The following is a 24,496-nucleotide window of genomic DNA, read 5'->3' as shown; positions in this document are numbered from 1 at the left end:
AAAGATGTGGAATTAATCCTAATTCCTTTTTTAGGGAGGCGGGGGATTTAATTTCTTTCTTTTTTGGGGGGGGGAGACAGACTCTTACTCTGTCACCCTGGGTAGAGTACAGTGGTGTCATCGTAGCTCACTGCAACCTCAAACTCCTGGGCTCAAGCAATCCTCCTGCCATGGCACCTAGCTAATTTTTCTATTTTTAGTGGAGATGGGGTCTCACTCTTGCTCAGGCTGGTCTCGAACTCCTGAGCTCAAGCGATCCTCCCAGCTTGGCCTCCCAGAATGCTAGGATTACAGGAGTGAGCCACCGTGCCCGGCCAATCCTAATTCCTATTTATGAACAAATCTTTTAAAATATGAGCCCCAAATGATTGTATATTGGCCAATCTGAAGGGAATAGCATTGGCTTTTCTTATTCAAGCTTTTCTAAATCCAGCATAATTCAGAACACAATGTTTTACTTTTGAATGTATAGTAGCTTGAGATAATCGTTCATCAGATGCTAGGAAAAGAGTTCATTTAGGAATGTCACTTTCACTTACTTCTACATTGTTAGTATTAACATACATGCAAGTGCCCTTAAGTAGTATGTCCTTTCACACCTGCGTGTAAATTATGTATAAGTTGTGCCAGCCAGGATGTATTGAAGGTGGGGAGAGGGGAGGGCACTATGGAAAACATAACTTACAATCAAATTAGCTTTCAAATTTGTTTTTAAAAGTGCAAATGTGACTTCTAGGGCTTGATATATTGCAGGTAATGTGTGTGGTGAGCAGTCTGTCATGTGTGATATTTCCGCTTTCCACTAAAAGGGCCATGAAGACATGCATCATCATCATCATCATCATCATCGAACACTAAGAAAAGTCCAGGGACATATTTCAAGATCTGATGAGAAGTCACACTAAATGTAGCACCTGTGTGTACATTTTCTGAAAAAAGACACCTAACCATCATCAAGTAGGAAGCAGCAAACATTTCTTCATTTCCACTGCCTGCCCTTAGGGCCTCAAAGGCTGAATGAACTTATACAGCAGGCTGCCATTCCCTGGTATAAAATAACCAAGTACTGAGCTGTCCAGGGTTGTCTCTGTCTCTCTCAACGAGGACCTCCTCTTTGCATTCAGTCCTTTTGCACAACTCATGCAGCCCACATTATATCCATTGACTGTCTCACAATTCCCCAACCCAGTAATTTGCTTTTTGTTACCTTACTCACATATTTCAATGTCTACAACACAATATACCTGGATGAATATGGAGAATTTGCTATAATACATTGCATCCCAGAATGTGTAGTCCTTTTAGAAAATCTCTGCACATATAGTAGGAGTGGATACAGGGAGGCAGGACGTTCTAAGGAGGCAAGTGCATACTGTAGTTTACAGACTCCCATGTATTGCTCAAGATCACAGAAGACCAAACCACTGCCTGAGAATCTATGGGACACCTATTCTCTGTCTCGTATTCACAAACACAGATGTTAAGTGAAAGAAAATCCCCCATCCCACTCAGACAGAGCCACATAAAGGATGCTTCCTAGTAGGATGGGTGCTCTAGGCACAGATCTGTGGATTGTCATCCTACAAACTATACGTGATGGCACTGGTGGATGAGATTGCCTGAGGTGGATGTGCAGATTAAGGAGAGTGACAGATTAAACCCTGAGAAGGATCAACACGTAAGAAATGGCCAGATGAGATTAAGTGTGTTTAGTGCATAATGGAAGGAAACCACAAGAAGTTGCCATCATGAAGCTAAGGAAGAGAACAGTTCACGACAAAGGGGTTGGTTAAATATGTCACATACTGAGAGATGCAAATTAGATTTATAATACAAAAACCTATATGAGATCTGTTTTAATAGAATGGAGCATGTAGAAAACAGATTGCGGTTGGTTAAGGAATATAAAATTCTCTTTAAGAAATTAGGCTATGAAGAAGAAAGAGAAGGTAATTCCTTTAGTGTGAGGGGTTCGAGATAGGTTTTGGTTTTGGCTTCTAATATAAATGAAATTTAAACATGCTTAATTAATGACAGATGTCTTTAATAAGAAGGTCAAAATAGAGGAGAGAGGAGAACTAATGACATTAGGTCCTTAAGAAGGGTGAAGGGAGGGAGCCGGGAGGGCAGGGGAAGGGCCCAAGTTAGACTTGAGAGCAATGTATTTCATGTATCATTGTGGGGAAAACAGAGGAAAGAAGGGTACTGATACAGTTTAGCTTCTAAATTGGGTGATGATAAGAGGTTGAAGGGCGTTTTCATTTGATGGCTTTCTTTTTCTCTAAGATTGTGGGGAAGAAATAAACAAAACAAATGTTCCAGTAGATGGATTAAATGATTAAAACCATTTGTAAATCAAAGCCACTATAATCAGGAAGATTTCTGAGAGAAATGAGCTGCTATCTAAGTCCACCAGCCTCATCAATCCTGATGGACATTATTAAGGGAATGTAAAAATGGGGAAACAGATTGAAGGATGCTGAGAATCAACTTAGAATTCACCTGATTCTGTGGAGTAGGAGATGCTAGACTTAGAAAATATCCTTAACTTTAGGCCAAAGAGAGGGGAGAGGGTGTAGACCATGTGCATTGGTGTCATTCCTGGGCAGCTGGGCAGAGACCCTGAGGTCATGTGTTTGTTCGTTCTGGAGGCTCTGAGGGAGACTCTGTTTATTCCTTTTCCGGCGTCTAGAGGCCGCCATGTTCCTTGGGCCATGGCTGCATTGCTCTGGCCTGTGCTTTCCTCACCACATCCTTTTCTTTTCACTCTGACCTTCCTTCCTCCCTTGTATAAGCACCCCTATGATTACACTGAGCCCACCTGGATAATTCAGGGTAACCTCCCATTTTTAGATTCTTAATGTAGTCATATCTACTAGGTCTATTTTGCCACATAAGGTAACATATTCACAGGTTCCGGGGATTAGGACACAGACATCTTTGGGGGACCATTATTCCGCCTACCACATGGGGGAAGAACTTGAATGTGCTCAAAAGAATAAAAATAGAAATGAAAATAGCCAGTTGAGATGGAGAAGTTGAATACATGAGGGAAAGAGGAGACAATCCATTGTGTATGGCTTCTCATCAGAAAGTGGTCAGACCCAAAGCATAATTGGAGGAATGAGAGAGTTTTGAAGTTTGAGGAGAATGGAGAAGTTTTGAAAAACTCATTCTGAGGAGGAGAGAGAGCAGACCAGAGAAATACAGTAGGATTATTGGCTAGTGTTAGGGGCCCATTTGAGTTTGGTGATCATAAACTTATAGAGAGATTAATCTGCACTATTGTGTGAATTTCTTCAAATGTGGTGATTCTCTGGTACAGGCATGAAAAAAGTAGATAATTGAGCATCTCGAAAATATAGAGCATTGGAGGGAAGAAAAAAAAAGACAGAGAAGCAAGGCAGTTTAGACTATTGGCCAAAAGAAGAAAAAGAAAAATTTTATTGTAATAATAGATCATGAAGCCAAAGCGGGGTAAGAAAAAAAAAAAAAAAGGAAGGAAAGAACTCATGACGCTGCCACGAACATCCTTGCACTAAGTCTTTGTCTTTATCTCTGATTATTCCCTACCTAAGACAATTTTCAAAAAGGGAAATTTCTTGGTGGAAAATTAGGATGCTAGATTATATATACAATGTGATGAAAACTATAATTGTGTAACTCATCTTGAACAGTCCAAATTGGGAAAGGCACCAATAGAAAATCACTATTTTTCTATAGTCACATGCTTTGGTTACTCTAGGGTATGCCAATAGTTTTGTTTCCATAATTAAAACCCACTCTCAGGGATTAAAAATATTGCTATATAAATAAAACTTGTATCATGTATCAACTTCAAAGCTCTTTCCCCCTGCAGCTGAGAGCTGGCCTGATGCTCTTTTATTCATTCTATACCTTCCCAACTTTGTTTCTGACTTCTATGGAGTCAGGGCTGGTGTGATAAGCAGAATAATGGCTACTCTAAAGATATCCTTTTCCTATTCCCTGGAACCTGTGGATATGTTTCCTTACATGGCAAAAAGGACCTCACAGATGTGATTAAACTAAGGATTTAGAGATGGAAGGATTATCCTGGATTATCCAGCTAAACCCAATTTAATCACTTGAGTCTTTAAAAGAGGACTACTTTTCCTGAGTCTGTTTAGAGAGAGATGCTGTGAGAAGGGCTGGAGAAATGTAAAATGAGAAGGATGCAACCTGCTATTGCAAAACTGTCCATCCCACAGCTGTTTACAACGGTAAAATCTGGGACCAAACTAATGTCCTTCAACACATTTTTCTTAAAGAAACTATCATATATTTGTTCTACAGAATTTTATGGAAATATTTAAGAGTCATCTTAAGTTCTAAAGACTATAAAAGGGCATAAAAATGTTTTAAAATATTACGTTTAAAAAACAAGGAACACTTTATATGTATGCCAACTCTATAAAGTATGTAAATGGAATAATCTGGAACAAATACACCAGAAGGCTGTGCCTAATATTTTTTGTTTCCTCTATATGAAATATTATATCATTGTTAGCATTACTTTACTAATATATAAGTCAAAAAAGAATCAATGTACTTTTTTTAGATGAAACAGTTTCAGAAAGTAAGGCATCAACGTACTTTGGATATTAACTTTCAAAATATTTATTTACCTCCAAAAGGTGTCAATCCAGGTTCACCCAGCTTTTACCCCACCTTACCTTTTCCCCATTGGAGATGTTGCTATCACGTACACAGCAATTGACCTATCCGGCAACCAAGCCAGCTGTATTTTCCACATCAAGGTGATTGGTAAGTCATCTTCAAGTCATTTAAGTAGTTTTGTGAAAATGTCCAGTACCCCAGGGACTTTGCTTCTGCTCTATCTTCAACAACCCCCTTTCCACTGATTCTTCCTACTGGCATTAAAACTTGCTCAAGCCACCCGCTCTTTGAAACCTATATGTCCTTTAACTATCACAGCATCTCTCCGATTTTGTCCAATGTGAGCCTTTTACAAAGTTCCCAGTGGTTGCCATCTCTTTCTTTTTAACTGCTATTTATTCTCAAAGTCACTCATCTATCTTCTGTCCCCTTCACTCATATAAACTGCTATCATCAAGGTCATCATTGGTCCCTGTTGTTACGCTACACACTTCTCAGTCCTCATTTTACATAATCTTTCCTCAGATTTTACGTTATTAACCACACGCTCCTTATCAAAACTTTCTCCTTTCCTAGCTCCTTTGACACTAGTCTTTTCAATTTTTTCCCCATTTTTCTTACCTGTCCTTCTTTTTTTTTTGTTTGTTTGTTATTCAGCTCATTAAGGGGGTACAAAAGATCAGGCTATATACATTGCCCATGCCTCCCCATCCCCCCAAGTCTGAGCTTTAGTTGTGTCCATTCCCTAGACAGTGCACATCACTCTCATCGTGTAGGTAGGTTTCTCTTCCTCAGACCAGCTCTCAAAGGTTGATCACACCCAGGATCAACCTTCTCTTTCTCTCTCTGTTGTTTTCCTGGCTGATTTTGTTAACTGAAAACTCGCAGATTTCCATCTCTAGTTCAAATATCTTTTCTGAAATCCAAACTGCCATGTAAAACTGCCTCCTGGACTTTCCTATATGGATATTTCACTTGCATTTCAAACCTAATATACTTCTTAACTCAGAAAAGGACACAACCAACCGCTCAGCTACCAAGCAAAACTGAAGAAGTCATCCTTGACTCCGCCCACTCCATCAATCACTGATATCCAATACAGTAGCCTGTTCTACTGGTTTCACCTACTTGATATCTCTGAAATTTGTCCTGGTCTCTCTATCCTCATAAGTGCTACTGTAGCTCACTCCTGTTTTGGGGGAGAGCCCGGTTTACTGTATCATCTCTCAATCGGTCTTATGTACCAAGACATAATACATGGAGAGGGAGGACTGTAGCAATCTCTAGTGGTCAAGAGCATGGACTCTGAACTCAATCTGCTTGAGTTCATACCTAGCTCCATCACTTAAAGGCAATGTCACCCATTGCCTCTCTGTGCCTCAGTTTCTTTACCCAAAAATAGGATTAATAAATATATTACCTCATAGGGTTATCATGTAGTTTTTATTATAATTAGTTATAATATATAAACCACTTGAACTAGTTCCTGACACACATTAAGCTCTATGATAGCACTATATAGACATTTTGCTATATTTGTCACAGATCTATTTTTAATATGTTTATTTTAAAATTCAATACATCAAATTCATTTTGTTTTCCAAATTTTGCATAACTTCTTGAAATAACTAAGGGACGTCAGACTGATTCCTTCTCCTATAAATTACAGGTTTTGGTAGAAGTAGATAAGACTCAAGTAAAAATCAGTCTAACTCATTTCACAGTGCTTAATTGTGAAATGCTTTTAATTGCTTTTTCGATGTTGTTTTAAACATGAGCTTTCCCAGCCACCTGAAAAATATGTTGAATTTTTTTTTTATCTGATGCTGTGATTTTAAACTTGGAAATGTGATTCAAGAGTTTGCCAAGTTTTAATTTTTCATAATGAAAAGTTAGCATCGTGAAAAGTGAAATGTGTACTCAAGTGTCTAGCTAGATTTTAGCTGAATGTTCAATTATAAAAGCAAGGGAAGGAAAGGGAAGGAAGAAGGAGTAAGAAAAGGAGAGGGGAAGTAGCAGGTGAGAGAGGGAAAGCAAGAGACAGAAAGAAAATATTCCAAAGCCTCCATTTTTCTTATTTTCTTCAAGCTGTTGGTGCCTTCCTGATAAATGAGAGGCAAGCAGGAACGCCTGTCCTTGGCAGGGCACAGAGTGCTGCCCCGCTTGCCTTGAAGCGGGCTCTCCCTCTCCTTTGGAGACAACACATCTGTTGGTGCCTCCTTTTGACAGTAATTGACCGAGTCTTACTGCCCTCCTATACCTGTGATACAACTTTAAAATGTTTGGCTCAAATCAGATAAGCTTAAGAAAATCTTGGAATATCCATTTGTCATTTCTTTGGGGAAAATAGTAAATACTGCCAGATTTGTAACTTGAGGCATGAATTGACTTGATTCAGCATCCTCAAAGTACACTGACCCACTATGAGCATTCTTCATTCTTTTCTTTATTCAGTAACTTGTTTTGAGCAGCTGTGTTGTGCTGTCTGGTGGAGACCTAACCACGAACAAGAGAGACTCCATAACTGATCTTCAGAGTTTGTAGCCTAGAAAAGGAAGAAATCTAAGATACTGAACTAATGAAATGACAAGCATGAGGAAAATATAAAAATGGAACATGTATCCATAAGACGTAGCTTAGAATAGAAATCTGTATATTCTCACAGGTATAGCTCATTTAATTTCAGAGTATGTTTTCATATCATGGGTAGAAATGCCCAAGTCTTGATGCTTGTAACTACAATTTAGTTTCTTGATAACTTCCGACAAGTTTCTTAAGTTTGCCTAGTCAAAGATTCCTCACCTATAAAATTAGAAAAATAATATTTGTCCTGTCTCCCTCAAACCTCAAAGGCATGTGATAGAACATTGCAAACATATGAAATCTATAATTATATTAAAATTACTTCCTATATGCCCTCTTTGTTGTCCTTTACTGACATCCTAAAAATTCTACCACATTCAATCAGGACTTTGAAACCTGACTCACTCACCCCACCTCAAATGCACCCTTCAACCTGAATTCCAGTGCCCAGCAACAGACTCACAGTTTTTTAGCTTCTCCTGTGGCTTTCATCTTCTCTCCATTTCTTCACATCCAGCTTTACACCTTGGTCTTTGTCTTCACCTAGAATTTATCAACCTTAAAAATCTTTAACTCCAGTGTCCTGCCTCTGGACACAACCTCCTGGCCTTCCAGCAGTATCACATTTACACTGACATCTTGCTTATTCTGCAGCGTGACTCATATCTCTGCCCTGTGGTCCTTCCATTTAGCCATCTATTAGCCCTGTCTTGACCCTTCGGATAAGAGGAGGATTATGGAGGTCACTAATGTGGGCATTTCACTCCTTCAGCTTATTTGGAATGGCTCTCTTCACTTCCAGGTGGGACAGCTCAATGACTGTGGGCGGAGCCCGCAAATCAAATGCCCACCTCATCCAGAATTGCCTTGTACACACCTGTGCTCCAGGTGATTTTAGGAACCTGGTATTTCTTCTTCAACAGAGAGAGGACAGTATAGGAAAAAGCAGCTCTTTCTTTTGATGCTGGGATCAAAGATAAGGCATCATCAGTGGAGCCACGGGGCCGGCCTTGTGTCCTGCAAGGTCAAGGTTCTCTGCCTAGCACAAGCAGACTTCCCCTCTCTCTCGCAAACCCTGTCTTCATTTTTAATATCAGTTGTGACTTCTTTGTCTCATTTCACGTTCTTTAGATGTAGAACCACCTGTCATAGACTGGTGTAGATCTCCACCTCCCATCCAGGTGTCAGAGAAGGAGCACGCTGCCAGCTGGGATGAGCCTCAGTTCTCGGACAATTCAGGTAAGATGACGAGGATTTTGTTGTCATCATGGTAACACTGAATTATATTTTATTTTAAAAAGCTTTTTAAAAGGATAAAAGAGAAAAGGCAAATAACTAAGTAGGGTGAATAATTATATACATTAATATGTTTTAATGCTAGGATAATTAAATATAATTTAATGCTATTGATCTTACTATTCTTGGGATTTTCCTTCATTCAGTATTCACTGGGCATTTATTAAACCTGTGCTAGGTATAGTACCTAAAAGTGTTCTAATGAATTTCTTCAGTCTTCAAGCTTATGTTGTCCCAGAGGCATAAACTGTGCATTCTATTGGTATCTCTAGTACAGTTCTATATATTTATACCTGACAAATACATTATAAAAGGTCATAGGAAAGTAGCAAAAACCTGAGCAAATACAATCTGAAGTTCACTTTAAACGTTTCATTAAAACCTAGAAAACAACAATAAAAATGCAAATTAAATAGATTTCTATTAAACTCCCAGTGTTCCAGTAGACTAACCTATTCAAAGAAAGTCATCTATTTAGCAAGAATGCCTTGACTTAATGGGATTTTTTAGTCTACTATTTCTATGTTATAGTATAAATATTAAATCTTTTATTTTCTGCTAGTACACAAATCAACATAAATAAAATGCCAAGCTGATTTGCATAAAGAGAAAATGAAACTTCAAATCAAATAAGACATTAATAAAGTGACTAGAGAGAACCCCTAAATCAGATCCTTTCTTTCCTTTCTAGGGGCTGTGTTGGACATCACCAGAAGTCACACACAAGGAGATCTTTTCCCTCATGGGGAGACTATAGTACGGTATACAGCCACTGACCCCTCAGGCAATAATAGGACATGTGACATCCACATTGTCATAAAAGGTATTCTCTTCATAAGCCCCCCAAAATCTAGTTGACATTTGATATATGTGATTGCTATAGTATGCTATTTTGTGGGAGAAATTAGGCTATGAGCATTATATTTTTAAAATTAGAATACTGACAGATTTTATGTAGGTTTTCAATTGTCATTTCTTGACCTCATGAAAGATAGAAATATTGTCTATATCTCATATTGTCTATATTTCTATCTTTAATAATGTCTCTCTCTCTCTCTCTTTTTTTTTTTTTTTTTTTTTTTTTTTTTGAGACAGGATCTCACTTTATTGCTCAGGCTAGAGTGCAGTGGCCTTATCACAGCTCACAGCAACCTCAAACACCTGGGCTCAAGTAATCCTCCTGCCTCAGCCTCACAAATAGCTGGAACTACAGGCGCACGCCACCATGCCCAGTTAATTTTTGTATTTTTTGTATAGATGAGGGTCTCACTATGTTGCTCAGGCTGGTCTGGAACTCCCGGCAATCCTCCCGCCTCCACCTCCCAAAATGCTAGGATTACAGGCATGAGCCACCATGTCCAGCCTCTAACAATGTCTTTTTTTTTTTTTTTTTTTTTGAGACAGAGTCTCGCTTTGTTGCCCGGGCTAGAGTGAGTGCCGTGGCATCAGTCTAGCTCACAGCAACCTCAAACTCCTGGGCTTAAGCGATCCTACTGCCTCAGCCTCCCGAGTAGCTGGGACTACAGGCAAGCACCACCATGTCCGGCTAATTTTTTTGTATATATATATTTTAGTTGTCCATATAATTTCTTTCTAGTTTTAGTAGAGACGGGGTCTCACTCTTGCTCAGGCTGGTCTCGAACTCCTGACCTCAAGCGATCCACCCGCCTCGGCCTCCCAGAGTGCTAGGATTACAGGCGTGAGCCTAACAATGTCTTTAATTAATGTTTTCTCTAAGGTTACAATGTATTATTGTCATAATCCTATCTTGAATGCTTGAGAAAACAGATTCTGAAAATGCATTTGTTTCATAATGTTATCCAGTTTTCATTTTTATTAAAGGAATGGCAAAAATAATAACTCCAAATTATAAACACTTTTAGCTTTTTATAAAATATGCACAACCTCTAATTACATATAGATACAGCTTTTCAACGTATGCCCATGCACATCGAGGAACCAAAAACAGATGTTGACACTATCCCACACTAAGGACTTATGGTGATAGTTTTTCTAGAAATAGCTGTAGACTGAAGGAGTCCTTTTCAAAATTCAGCTTAAGCTCCTGGAATTTAATTTATATTTTTCCTACCACTGTATATGAATAATACAATTTTTTATACAGGTTCTCCCTGTGAAGTTCCATTCACACCTATAAATGGGGATTTCATATGTGTTCAAGATAGTGCTGGAGTCAACTGCACATTAAGTTGCTTAGAGGGCTATGATTTCACTGAAGGGTCTACTGAGAAGTATTACTGTGCTTATGAAGATGGTGTCTGGAGACCACCATATTCCACTGAATGGCCAGACTGTGCCAGTAAGTTGTAATTTTATTCTGGAACCTTTAATGTGTGTGAATGCGTGTGTGTATATATGTTTTTAAGTGCTAAAAAAAGAAAATTGCCTTACAATAGGAATTAGTGGAAAATGGTGTCATGAATTTGAAATGCTTGTGAATAAGGGAATTGCTCTTCCCTGGATTTATAATATTAGCCACCAGAGTCTTCTTACAGATTTGATTGCTGTAGGACAAGATTCACTTTAAGGCAGAACCCTCTTGGCCCTTTCATTATTTATTAGAAATACCCGAAGGCTTGTCAGCATGTAGTTCTTGACCTGTAAAGGTGCATTTAAAGTCTCATAGTCTGCAGAAGAGCTTATATTTAAAATATGATCTAACATATATGATGGAATAAAATAGATCAGTTACATTCTCTTTAGATTTGATTAGATTTAGAGCTATTCTATAATATTAAATATATATTGTTATAAAAAGTAACCCAATATCTTTGTCTAGTGTAAATAAATATTCTCTGAAATGAATCTTTGATCTAGTACCATAGATGGAGTTTAAATGTCGATGTCTTAGGGAAAAAATGAAGCTCACTTACTTGAGCTCTTTTTTTCCCAAAGGAGGGTAGCACATAGAAGCAATATCACTCCTCTCTTTCCCAGATTTAGATGGTAGGATGCTATTAGAAGACATTGTCCCTGAATACTTTGGGGCATTTTGCTGAGTTTAACCATGCAAGCTTCAGATCCAAGGAGAAATTTGTCTCTGTGGAAATTACACTTTCAAGGAATATAATTGCACAAAAATATTTAGAAATTTTCCAGTGTCTGTTTGTTGAAAATGTAATATAGATATGAATGTATATAAATATAAAATATAACTTCAAGCCAACCAGGATTTTTCAAAAATCCAAGGAATATAATGAAAACAATTTTTATATCTTATTCCCTTAAATATTCATTTTTTATATGATTGGAAAGTAAAGAATAATATATATCAAAAGCATCACTGGATAACTGAGTACACTACAGGTACATGGTTTATTATGGTCAATTAATGCCTGGAAACTTTCGTTAACTGTCATCTCTGGTTTTTATAACAATCTGACAAATCATGTTAGAATTAAAATATTAAGTTTCAATTATTCCATAGAATGTTAAATCTTTGTTTTAAAAACACTAACCAACTGAAGTTGTTTTGTCTAACATTTTCCAGTAAAACGTTTTGCAAACCATGGGTTTAAGTCCTTTGAGATGCTGTACAAAGCAACTCGTTGTGATGACACAGATCTTTTGAAGAAGTTTTCTGAAGCATTCGAGACTACCCTGGGGAACATGGTACGTCAGTAGTAGTCCTTTATTGTTTGTCATTTTTTAAAGGACACTCTTAAGGTTTTCATAGCCTCTCTGGGTCATCTGCAACTGAAATTCCTCATCCTGACTATTTCCCTCTTCTTTGTGATCTAAACTTGTAGCTAATGTTTAGAATTATTCATAACTTGTGGACTTCTAGAAGGAAACATTTTATTGTGCTGCTTGCTATGTGCCAGGCACCATGGCTATAGAAATCACCAAGAATTATAACAGGGACAGTTACCCAATGCTCGTGGGATGAGGGAGTGACTCAGAGTGGGGAAATGCTGCAGACGACTGGCACAGGAGGGGCAACGAGTGCTGTAGTTGGCATGAGCTTCAGGACTGTGAGGCTTTGCAGTGTGAGGGAATGTGGTGTGGAAACAGCAAGGAGGAGTGAGGAGGAGACCTCTACCTCCATGCCTACCCCAAATTCCAGGATTCTGGAAAGTCTGATATTTCTAGAATATTTTCTGGAAAACATTCTCCAAAACTTGAAAGTCAGCTTTCATTTAGAGCAAAGGTGAAGGGAAGATAGATAGAGGAGGCAGAAAACAATAGGAAATTTGCTGATTACTGCCTGTGCTTCAAAGGGCAGAGAGGAAGGTTTGGGGGACTGGGAGATGGGGTCAGAGAAAGGGATCCAAAGAGCCACATGGGGTGAAAGTTTAGAGACAAAAAGTATCCCAGGAGGCCTGGAGACTTCTCATGATGCGTGACATAAACAGAGATAAAAGGCATGGGACTCATTTTGGTGGTCTACAGGCAGTTAGAGGCTGTAAGGGAGGAGGGTCAGGAGACTTGAGGAACATGCAGAGCTGGGGGGGCACACCCTACCCTCCTGCTGTTGGAGAAGTGGTGGCCAGGGGAACAAAGGGCTGGTCCAAAGCACACAGAGGTGTGATTTTATCCTCTTCAATTTTTATTTGCAGGTCCCATCATTTTGTAGTGATGCTGATGATATTGACTGCAGATTGGAGGACCTGACCAAAAAATATTGCCTAGAATATAACTATGACTATGAAAATGGCTTTGCAATTGGTAATTAAATTCTATAGCATTGGTAGTTTGTAAGACTAATCTGCTAAATAAGAAAATTATTCCATAAAAGTAAGGCGAACTAGAAAAATTAACTTCTATTAATTTATTCATAAAATATTTTAGGATGGCCATATAATTTGATAATGTGCTTAATGATCATTATGGATACATTAAATGTTGGTACCAAATAAATTATTTTAAATTGTTAGCCAGAATTATTCAGCATGATAAAAACTAAGAAAACTAGGTCATACTATGATGGTAAAATTCAAATATTGATATGGTATCTTAGAAGAGAACAGTAATAGTTATAAAGTACTAATAATGGTTTTTATATGACCTTTAATTTAAATGGCAGTTAAGCCATTAACATAAAATAGTTACACATGTAAAATATTCAGATTCCTCACCAAAAATATAGTGAGATTTAATTTATTCAAGTCTAATATATCTTTATGTAGAATTTTGATGTTTTTTCCACGTAGACTTTGAACATTTTTCTTAATATTATTCCTAAGTATGGTGTGTGACTTTTTGCTGGTATGTCCAGCCAATTAGCTTACTGCCTTAATATTTCTAGGAGATTTCACTAGTCTCTCTTGAGTCTCAGCAAAGTTATTACCCTTTCCCATAATTATAGTAATACTTCTTTATTTTTATTCCATTTTTCCAATACTGTCCAGAACTTCCAGAGTAATGTTTTAAAAAATAATAGTGATGACACAATCGTGTCATGTTTAAGCACATGGTCTCTAGGACCAACAATGTAGGTCAAAATCCTGGCTTTACCCCCTACTAGCTGTTTGATCTTGAGCAAGTTATCAAGCCTCTCTGTGTCTCAGTTTCCTCACCTATAAAATGAGGAAGAGTACTCACATCAGATGGCCATTTTAAGCATTAAATGAATAAGTACAAGTACAAGTAAAGTGCTTAAAAGTTTATGAGACAATAAGTATTAATTTACTTTATAGGAGACATCCTTTTTGTTTCTAACTAATCATACTGGTAATATTTGCAGGGATTTGGCATCAAGAGTGATATTGACTGTTGCTTTAGATTTTTAAAAATTTTAAAATATAACCTATGCATATATGTTTATTGCAAAAATGCTTAAAAATAAAGAATGAAATCAAGATAATACACAACCCCAGAAATAAAACTGCTAATATATGTATATATTTATGACCATATATGCATATATGTAACCATATATGTAACTGCATATATATATATATATATATATATAAAATCACATTGTTTTGTAAACACAAGTTCTTAGTTAACATTGTATTGGGACATTTTCATTCATTAAATATCATCCTTCAATATAATTTTTTTTTTTTTTTTTTTTTTTTTTGAGACAGAGTCTCACTCTGTTGCCCAGGCTAGAGTGAGTGCCGCGGCGTCAGCCTAGCTCACAGCAACCTCAAACTCCTGGGCTCAAGCAATCCTCCTGCCTCAGCCTCCCGAGTAGCTGGGGCTACAGGCATGTGCCACCATGCCCGGCTAATTTTTTCTATATATATATTTAGCTGTCTATATAATTTCTTTCTATTTTTAGTAGAGATGGGGTCTCGCTCTTGCTCAGGCTGGTCTCGAACTCCTGAGCTCAAAGGATCCGCCCACCTCGGCCTCCCAGAGTGCTAGGATTACAGGCGTGAGCCACCGCGCCTGGCCCAATATAATTTTAATAGCCACATATTAGTTCATCAATCAGTTTACCAAATTTACGTAATTAGTTCCCTATTGATAGACTTTGGGTTATTTTCAATTCTAACTATTTTATACAACTTCTCAGTGAACAATTTGGAAATTAAGGTTTTTAGATAGGAACTAATAAGGTGGCATTGGAGGTAGAATTGTCAGTAGCACATCTAGAATCACCCAGCCTCTTCTGTTACACATGATCCAGGATTCCCTGCCCAGATTGTTGGAGTAGGGGAAGCAAAGATATATACAGAGTCAGTTGTCATCATAAGGCTTTGAAATTGGCAACATTTGTCATCTAATAAGGATCCAAATGGCAGTTTCTAGATTAAGGCATGGGCAGTTGGCACATGTGATCCTGTGGTCCCAGGAGACAAGCATTCCTCTTCAAATGTCTTCCCAGCAGAAAGTCATAAGATTGATGTGACTTTGATTGATGACATTTTTAACTCCACCTTAGCAAGGGGTAATGTGTGGAAGACAAAGGGCCAATAAATAAAAATTTGTTTGACCTCATAATAATCATGTAACACAAACACAAACTAAAGTGAGATGCGATTTTTGACCTGTCAGATTAACGAATGCAAATAAGCATCATAACAGCCAAAGCTGGCAAGGGTGCAAGGGAAAAAATCATGTTCATACATAGTGTATGGAAGAGAAATTGGAAGGCATTTGACAATATGTATCTAAAGGATCGGAAATGCTCATGCACTCAGACCCAGAAATTCCACTTCTAAGAATATTTCTCAATATAAAAATTACACCATTGTGCAAAGATGTACCATATTTCATAAATTCTGAGATGCACATTTTCATTTTCATCCTTGAAATTGGGATGTATCTTCTCATTTATGTTATCTTAGATGTGATGAAATACTGCATGTACAAGGACATTCTAAAAATTTTAAATAACCTAAAAGTCTGAAAATAGAAACTGGTAGGTTGTTTGTGGTGTGCTATACAAGAGGATATTATGCAACCATTTAACACAAAAAAAGCCATAATATGTTGTTGAGAAAATTTGAAAAAGATTACCAAATAATATATATATGTAGTATAATCTTGTTTTGTTAAAAATGTGTTGTTTGTTTTTATTCCAGTGCATAAATATATGTATGTGTGTACGTTTATATAGTCACAGAAAAAAAAACTTGCCTAAAATGTTCATGGTGATTATTTCTATGTTAAAATTATAGGTAATTTTTAATATTTTTTCTTTGCTCATTTTTTTCTATAACAGCTACATTATGCTTGTGAGGCAAATGTTTAAGTGAAAAGATAATATTGATCCTGTTAATTTTAATAGTCAAAAGCATAAATAAAGCCAAAATCCTCAAGAAAACAATTTAATTAAGTAGACAGGCCTGCATAAATATAATTTATTGTTTAAAGCACATAACTAAGCAACAGTATGGTCAGAAGAGTGTTAATATTGTTTACTGAGGTTTTATAATATAATAAGTCAAATACTGAGCTATTCATAGATGGTTTATATATATTGTCTCATTTATTCCAGACAAACCTATGAGGTAAGAATAATAATCTCAAATTTATATATGAAGAAACTAAGAAAAGTGGGAGTAACTTGGCTAAGATTATACAACCATGTGGCATACCTAGAGAAGCCACAGTCTGAAGCCATGCAGTTAATCACAATGATCTCAATCAAGGGTATCTAGAGAATCCCATAGATCCACGTAGCCTCCAGTGTAGTTGCATTATATAACATTTAATTTATATGCTGCCTTTGGAAACTACCTCCACCTTTAAAATATGACGCAAGTATCTTGAATGATCTTCACAAAAGGAAATCTGTTAATGTGCATTATTAAGTTTATAAAGACAACGTTAAAAAAAAAAACTGGAGCAAGCCCTGAAAGGGAATAGAAATTGATTAGAATTCTAGACCCACCACCTGTTTACCTCTCAAGCTAAAATATCAACTATTAACTCAAAGATAGAATGGTATAAATGCCTAGGAAGCTCCGTACAGACTTGCTTCTTTTAGTGTAATTCATTGGAAATCTAAATCAAATATGAAGTGCCCAAAAAGTACAGTATAAGATTGTAGACCGAACCCTGTATGCAGTACATTACAGGCAATTGAGGAAATGGTCGAGTGCAATTTGACTGTGGTTTAACATTAGGACATAAACACTGGTGAAGATGTAACTGTACGATCATTCATTTCTCTGTCCCAACTGTCCAGGACCAGGTGGTTGGGGTGCAGCTAATAGGCTGGATTACTCTTATGATGACTTCTTAGACGCTGTGCAAGAAACACCCACAAGCATTGGCAAAGCCAGATCTTCACGGATTAAAAGAAGTGCCCCATTATCTGACCACAAAATTAAGTTAATTTTTAACATCACAGGTAAGGATAAACTGTCTGTATGAAAAAGTAATATTAGGTAAAATTCTTGGCTGGAAATCTATTTCTCAAATCTCCTGTTTGTTGTCGTTATTAGGAAATGACTCTGGCACTGAGAATTAGGGATAGCACAATGAACTCAGTCTTGTCATTTTTTGCTATTAATATCACAAATGCATTTTATGGTTCTCACAGCAACAAACACCCTGCTTTGTTCCCATCTTGGCATAACGAACTAAGGCATGTTTTTAAAATGTAAGAACTTACAGGAATTTAATATGCTGTAATGAAGAACTCCCCCAAAAGGGGATGTAGATCCAGCACCCAAGAGAAGGATTAAGACAAATTGTATTGTTCTTAATATTATCCATGTACTTACTTGGTTGTTCAGTGAGTAGTGGTTGAATTTATTTTGAATTAATTTTTCCTGAAAGATTTTTTTAACATGCCTTTCTATTTGGTAAAAAGTAACTACAAATGACTTCCTGAAACACCATGTGTTTGTGTTGTGTTTTATTTTGTTCGGTTTTGATCTCAGCTAGTGTGCCATTACCCGATGAAAGAAACGATACCCTTGAATTGGAAAATCAGCAACGACTCATTAAGACATTGGAAACTATCACAAATCGACTGAAAAGGACACTCAATAAAGAGCCCATGTATTCCTTTCAGCTTGCGTCTGAAATGCTTGTCGCTGACACCAATTCATTAGAAACAGAAAAAGCTTTCCTCTTCTGTAGACCGGGCTCAGTGCTGAGAGGGCGAATGTGTGGTAAGCCTCTTCTCTGCGATCAAAGATATTTAGTGCCTGTTGGGTCAAATATGATGGGTAGAGCCACTGTACAAACCATAAAGGGGTATTGAAATGAAACATTTTGCTGCTGTTGTGTGATTGTTCTCATTACTATTTTGTCCCGAGTCAAAGGAACCACTATTGGTCAGGAGAAGAAATCTATTTTAGGTGAGGGACTCAAACCATATTCTCGGTTAAAGATCTTTAGACCTCATAGCTTTGGCAGCAGCTCCAATAATAACTATTACTTTTTGACCACTTCTGTATGCCAGCTAAGCGCCTCTCGTGTTTAATCCTATTTAGCACCTCCGTGAGGTACTGTTCTTATTAAGCACATTTTATACATGAGTAAGCTGAAGCCAGAGAGGCTAGGAATTTACCCAGTAACACTTACTCATTAAGACAGTAGTGGTGTAGCAAAGATTTCCATCCAGGCAACCAACACCAGTCTTAACTTTTTTTTTTTAATTGAGGTAATATTCATATAACATAAAATTAAACATTTTAAAGTGTACTATTCAAGGCATTAAGTACATTTACAGTGTTGTGCTACCAGCACCTCTATTTCCAAAACATTTTCATCACCTTCAAAGGAGACCCTACACCCATTAAGCAGTCACTCCTCATTCTCCCTCTCCTCAGCCCCTTAGCTTTTAATATTCTATACTGCCATGATCGGGATCCATTCCAGCCTGCTTCCTGTAGAAATTATCCTTTATACGTATGGAATCTCCTGTAACTGAACTCTGACCACTCAGCTGAACCGAATGGCATGAGTCTTGCATTAATCTCTCTGTAGACGTGGGCCCTTGTGTCCTATCTGGAAAACCTTCTTCCACAGTTCCTATTGCTATTCTAAGAGCTCGATTGGTTTTTTCATAGTGTGACAAAGTCAGCCCATGAAAATCACATTAAAATTTTCATCGTTCTAAGCCCGTTCTCCTCTCTTCCCCACCTGGTGAGTACAAATCAGGAATCACCTTGACCAGTGTTTCTCACTTCTCAGTGTGGTCTTCAGACCACCTGTGTCAGCATCGCCCAAAATGCTTGTAAAATGCATCTTGTCTCGGGCCCCATCGCAGACATAATGCGTCCAACACTTTGGGGTGGGGTCTTGGAATCTGCATTGTTAATATGTACCAAGGTAATTATTACACACTTTAACATCTCAGAATCACCTATGTACTAATTTCAAGTGTCCGCCCTATAAGAATACTAACTTCGATAGCAGCCTTTTCAGTGAGTTTAATGTTGTTGCATTTTGGTCTCGGCATTGCTGAGTCATTCCAAACCTACCAAATAGTGGCCCAAATCTCCAAAAAAGGAAAGTTCTAAAATCGGCCTATTTCCCCATGGCCTGTAGGTCTGAGGATGCCTGAGGCTGGCCTTCAGCGGGCAATAATTCCTGCAAGCAGAGACAAGGCTCTGCTTAACTCCTCTGTTTTAGGCTTCACCACTTGTGCCTATTTTTGTCCCCAGAAATGACACTGCAATGGACAAGCAGTCAGTTTCATAAGGGGAAGCATTCAGAGGAACAACTAAAAAGACGTTTTTAATATCTCAAAGCCTCAAATTAACCTAAATATCCAGTGTTTTATCCTTTTCTTCTGGCAGCTTTTTTTTTTGTTAACTGTGTATTTCCTGTGATGATCTGTTTATCGTAACTGTAAACCCACACTTTAAAGCCCCCATCACATGAGCCCTAAGCTTGGTCAATAAGAATCCGCATTTTCTCAAAAATAAAAAAAAAAAACGGAATATACCATTTTCGGTTTCTAGAAATACATTTCTGAAAGGCTTACCTTGTGAGTAAACCTCTGGCAGTAAAATTTAAGCCATAAAAAATAGTACCTTCATTACGTCATGTCTTAGGGAAAAGAGAGCCCAAATGTGTTCCATGGCTGTAGTTTACAGCAGTTCAGTGTTTCTTGTTTGTTTTTTCTCCAGTCAATTGTCCTTTGGGAACCTATTTTTCTCTGGAGCATTCCGTCTGTGAGAGCTGCCGGATGGGGTCCTACCAGGATGAAGAAGGGCAGCTGGCGTGCAAGCTTTGTCCCCCTGGGACTTACACCGAGTATCTCCATTCAAGAAGCATCTCTGAATGTAAAGGTAGAGACTTCGTGCACATTTTGACCAGAAGCAGCCTGAACCTGTTTCCAGTCCAAGGGAAAGAAAGATTTCTGTCCTTCATCCATTGCTAGCTTCATGGCTGAGGCCCCTATAGCAAAAGACGATTAACAAGAAAAACTGTATACATTTATTCAATGTAAGTTTTACGTGGCATAGTAGCCTTCAGAAATGAAGACCCAAAGAAACAGGGAAACTTGTGTATTTTTATGCCGAATTTAATGAAGAAGTGGATAGTTGTGGAGAAGTATGATTGGATAAAGAGAGCATGATCTAATGGCCGTAAGCTGGGAGGAACTTAACAAGGCCTGTTTGTTCAGATTCTTCTCTGTGTCCTTGTGTCTTCAGAGATAAGAGTACTACTTTCCTCTGAGTTTAGGGCGGGTACTTCTCACATGAGGGTCTTGTGATCTGCTTCAGGGGAAGGTCAGGGAATTCTTTTCTAGGTTTTATAACTCGATAAAGGGGAAAAGGGCAGAAGTTCAGAGAAATCTTCCTGTTTCTGCAGTTTTCTCATATTTCCTTCAGCTTAAAATGTGCAGTATACCAACGTATCATATTTTGGGGTGGGATGTTCTCAGCTCCTTCCCAGTTCTGAAATCTAAATGGTAAATAGGATGAAATGAGAGCACTACTGAAAGCAATTTTATTTATTTATTCTTTCTTTTAAATATAAAACATTACCTGAATGTTTCTTCTACTTTAAAGAAGTCCATTTATCTTTCCTTTTGGAAATATTTTATTGCTCTCTCTAAGTCCAATCCACTTTCATCAATTAGCCTGGATTTTTTTCTTGAATCTTCCACTAATTAGTGGGAAAAACTTTCATGACATTTACCAATTATTGGATTGCTTTTTTGTTAAAATAGTATGTGATATGATGAGAACAGTTCTCCATTTACTTGGAAATGAATAACTTCAGGCACACATGCACATATTCTTGCTACTAAAACAGTCAATATTTTCAAAATATTTTTACTATTATTCTCAACAAGAGTTCCTAAAGGAAACATTTTCTTTCATAATTAAGGTTACTACCAGACATACCTAAAATAAGGAATTTCAAAATGGTGCCTCTTTGCCATTGTTGCGAATGCAGATGTGGGTGCTTAATGACAAATATAAACCCCAGGGCAATGCTAGGTGTTGGAAATGCACTAACAATGTTAGCAATGCTGAAAATAGAGCCATCTGGAGGTCAAAGGCAGAAAGAAAGGACTATCCCAGGAATCTGGCTCAAGTCCTGCTCTACTACAAACCAATTCTGAATTTTAGGAAGTTGCTTCACCTCTCTGGGCCTGAGGCTAAGACTACTTTTGTTTTCTACTCTCCACCAGCCCTCAGATGAAATGGTGTCTCCAGGTAGAAGAGGTAGCAGAGCCAGTTCTTGCTTAGATTAACGGTGGTGCCAGAGTAGTTATAAGGCTCTAGCCCAGTTTAGGGTTTTGTTTCTGCCACTCAGGAAAACTGTATACATGTTGAGAACTTGTACATGAACAAATTCCCAGTGTTCAACTCATTCTAATGATAATGCCTTTCTGTGCTGTGTATTTTTAACTTTATTCAACTTTCCTTGTGTCAGACACCGTGACAGGTGATAATGAAAGTAACTAGAAACGAGTCTATAACTTAGTAGTGTGCAGAAGCATGTGGGCTCTACAATGTGTGTGCTTGGCTAACAGGAGAAAAAAATTCCTTGTGTCCCTCACGTCGTCCTGAATTAAAATGCAGAAAACCTTATCCCACACAGTGCTAATTTTGTGTAGCTTAGTATCATTATTAACCATATTACCTTTTCCTTTTCAGCTCAGTGTAAACAAGGCACCTACTCATCCAATGGACTTGAGACTTGCGAATCGTGTCCACTGGGCACTTACCAGCCAGAATTGGGTTCCAGGAGCTGCCTCTTATGTCCAGAAAACACCGCAACTGTGAAAAGAGGAGCTGTGGACATTTCTGCTTGTGGAGGTTATCAAAGCCTTAGACATTGATATTTCTTTAAACTTAGTAGGTTCTATTCACGGAGGAGTGGAATATTTTCAGCAAAACCATATGTCTACTATATGCAAAACAATATAAATAAATGTTTCTTCATGGAGAATTCTTCTTTATTCAGCCAGTTAATACTCAGGTATAAATGCCTGCAGTGTAAACACTGGGCTGGTGCTATATGGAACACAAAAGAAGTCCAAGAGTTGGTCCCAGGCCTCAAACAATAATAAATATGTGGCTTCATCTAACTTAGGACTTAGTTTCCTCATTCATAAAATGAGATTGTCTAGTGTTCCCCAAAACTCAAAAAATATTCTACGATTTATGATGTTTCATTCCCTACAAGGTGAAGATTTTCACGAGTGGATATTCACTCTGGGTGCACATTAGAATCATCTTCACATTTACACGAGTATTTTAAAAATTCTGAAATCTGATCTTCACTTCCAGAGATTATGAGTTAATTTGTCTGGGGTAGAACCTGGGCATTGCTTTTCTTTTAAGTTTCCCCAGGTGACTCTACAGTTTAACAAGAAAAGTTGAGAGTCACTAATTTTTATTTCTCAAATGTCAGCATGGAGGGCTAGTTGAGATGTAGATTGCTGGATCCCAGCCCCAGAGTTTTTGATTCAGTAGGTCTGGGGAGGGGTCTGAGAACTTGAATTTCTAAGTAATTTTCAGATAATATTGATTCTAATAGTCCAAGGACCACACGTTGAGAACCCATTGATTTATATAAAAATAAAAAGATTAGAGTTCCAATGTTTAAGTATTTCTGACTAACATCCCTACTGAGTATAGTTTTCCAGCAAAATACTCATGAAGTTAACAAAAACAAAAGATGAAAACTTCGAATGACAATGAAACTAGGACTGACAGTTAAGGTCAATTTACTGCCAATAACTCAAAAAAATCACAACTACTGTACTTTGCAAAGTCCATGGAACTGGATTAAAAATAAAAAATTGCTGGCCTGCCTCTACTACCTTATTAGGGAGAGAATGAGCATGCCTGACTGAAAGGTGATTTTTTTTTTTAATTGTATATTCTCCCCATTCTCCACACTCGTTTAAAAACCTAAGATCTATAGCAACTGAAAAATTAAAACGCTGTTCCATAATTAAACGAGTGATGTTTTTAAGCCAACCTGCTGGTTCTCCACTTCTCTCAAGTTACACAGAGACACATACACCTCTTGCCCTCATTGTACCCCAGCCATACTTACAACTGCATCCAATAGAGATTGAGATTCCTAGAAAACAAGAGCATGGGAAGTTTATGTGTGGGGGCAGGGAGGGGCGTGTCCAGCATTGCATCTTGGGAGATGTAGTCCTCATGAGTTAAGTGCATTGGGAGAAAAGGAAACAGGGAAAATATACTCTGAATCATAGGTTTCTATATACCCCATCTGTTTAAATTATTTCAGTCTAGTGTGATCAAGGTAGATAAAAGTCTGTGAGACCTGAGGAATTAGGCAAGTAGTATTCATCAACTTAATGTTTCGCTGAAGAGTTGAGATGAAAATGTAGGTAGGACCTAATTGAAACTCATAAACCATGTCCGTTGTGTAATACCAGCTTTCGGTTTTTTTCATTAAAAGTCAAACAAGGCTTCACATTATGGTTGAAATATATCTGCTAGAGACTCTTTTATTTTGTCAATATACAAACTAATTTTAGAAGAAAGTCTGCAGTAAAAAATTCTCTCTTGCCTTCCTCCAACCACAAAAGCAACTAGGATTTTTACAGTGAAAGAAGTTCATACCTGGCAATTTTTTTCTTTTAGCTTTCTAAATAAACCTTGAGGTTTTCCTGATACTAAGTTATTGTAATTAAGCAGTTATGATTCCCAGAAAGTTTCTAAATATGTATAATGTGGAAGGGATTGTGTAAGTAATTCAATAGTTTTCTTACAACCAAAGATTAAGGCACTTCTTTTAAATATAGGGTGTGTGGCTTTATATGCACTAATGATTTGTTTGTACCTTTGCAGTACCTTGTCCAGTAGGGGAATTCTCACGTTCCGGGTTAATGCCCTGTTATCCATGTCCTCAAGATTATTACCAGCCTAATCCAGGGAAGTCCTTCTGCCTGTCTTGTCCCTTTTATGGAACTACCACTATCACTGGTGCCAGATCCATCACAGATTGTTCAAGTAAGATGATACTTCATTTCATATGTGGTTCCATATTGGAGACTTACTTTTGCTTGTCTCTGTGGTAGCTTCAGTTCTGATTATTACTATTTTCAGTGGATTTGGGTATCTGGACTTGTTAAATTGTCCTTTAGAGATCTTTT

General features: G+C 37.7%; 1 protein-coding gene across 1 annotated transcript in view; it reads left to right on the top strand.

Annotated features, from left to right (window-relative positions):
- Positions 1-24,496, top strand: part of SVEP1 (sushi, von Willebrand factor type A, EGF and pentraxin domain containing 1) — a 157,716-nt gene that overhangs the window by 69,096 nt on the left and 64,124 nt on the right. Inside the window, exons 9-19 of the mRNA XM_069476671.1 lie at positions 4,656-4,785; positions 8,353-8,460; positions 9,209-9,340; positions 10,643-10,837; positions 12,029-12,150; positions 13,098-13,206; positions 17,126-17,290; positions 17,826-18,059; positions 20,028-20,189; positions 22,014-22,175; positions 24,192-24,353. Of these exons, the coding sequence (XP_069332772.1) occupies positions 4,656-4,785; positions 8,353-8,460; positions 9,209-9,340; positions 10,643-10,837; positions 12,029-12,150; positions 13,098-13,206; positions 17,126-17,290; positions 17,826-18,059; positions 20,028-20,189; positions 22,014-22,175; positions 24,192-24,353 (1,681 nt within the window). The remainder of the gene's footprint in view (positions 1-4,655; positions 4,786-8,352; positions 8,461-9,208; positions 9,341-10,642; positions 10,838-12,028; positions 12,151-13,097; positions 13,207-17,125; positions 17,291-17,825; positions 18,060-20,027; positions 20,190-22,013; positions 22,176-24,191; positions 24,354-24,496) is intronic.

This window comes from Eulemur rufifrons, chromosome 7 (assembly GCF_041146395.1).
Source record: "Eulemur rufifrons isolate Redbay chromosome 7, OSU_ERuf_1, whole genome shotgun sequence".
NCBI lineage: Eukaryota > Metazoa > Chordata > Mammalia > Primates > Lemuridae > Eulemur > Eulemur rufifrons.
Note: the sequence above shows the minus strand (reverse complement) of the source record. Positions and strands in the feature narration are given on the sequence as shown.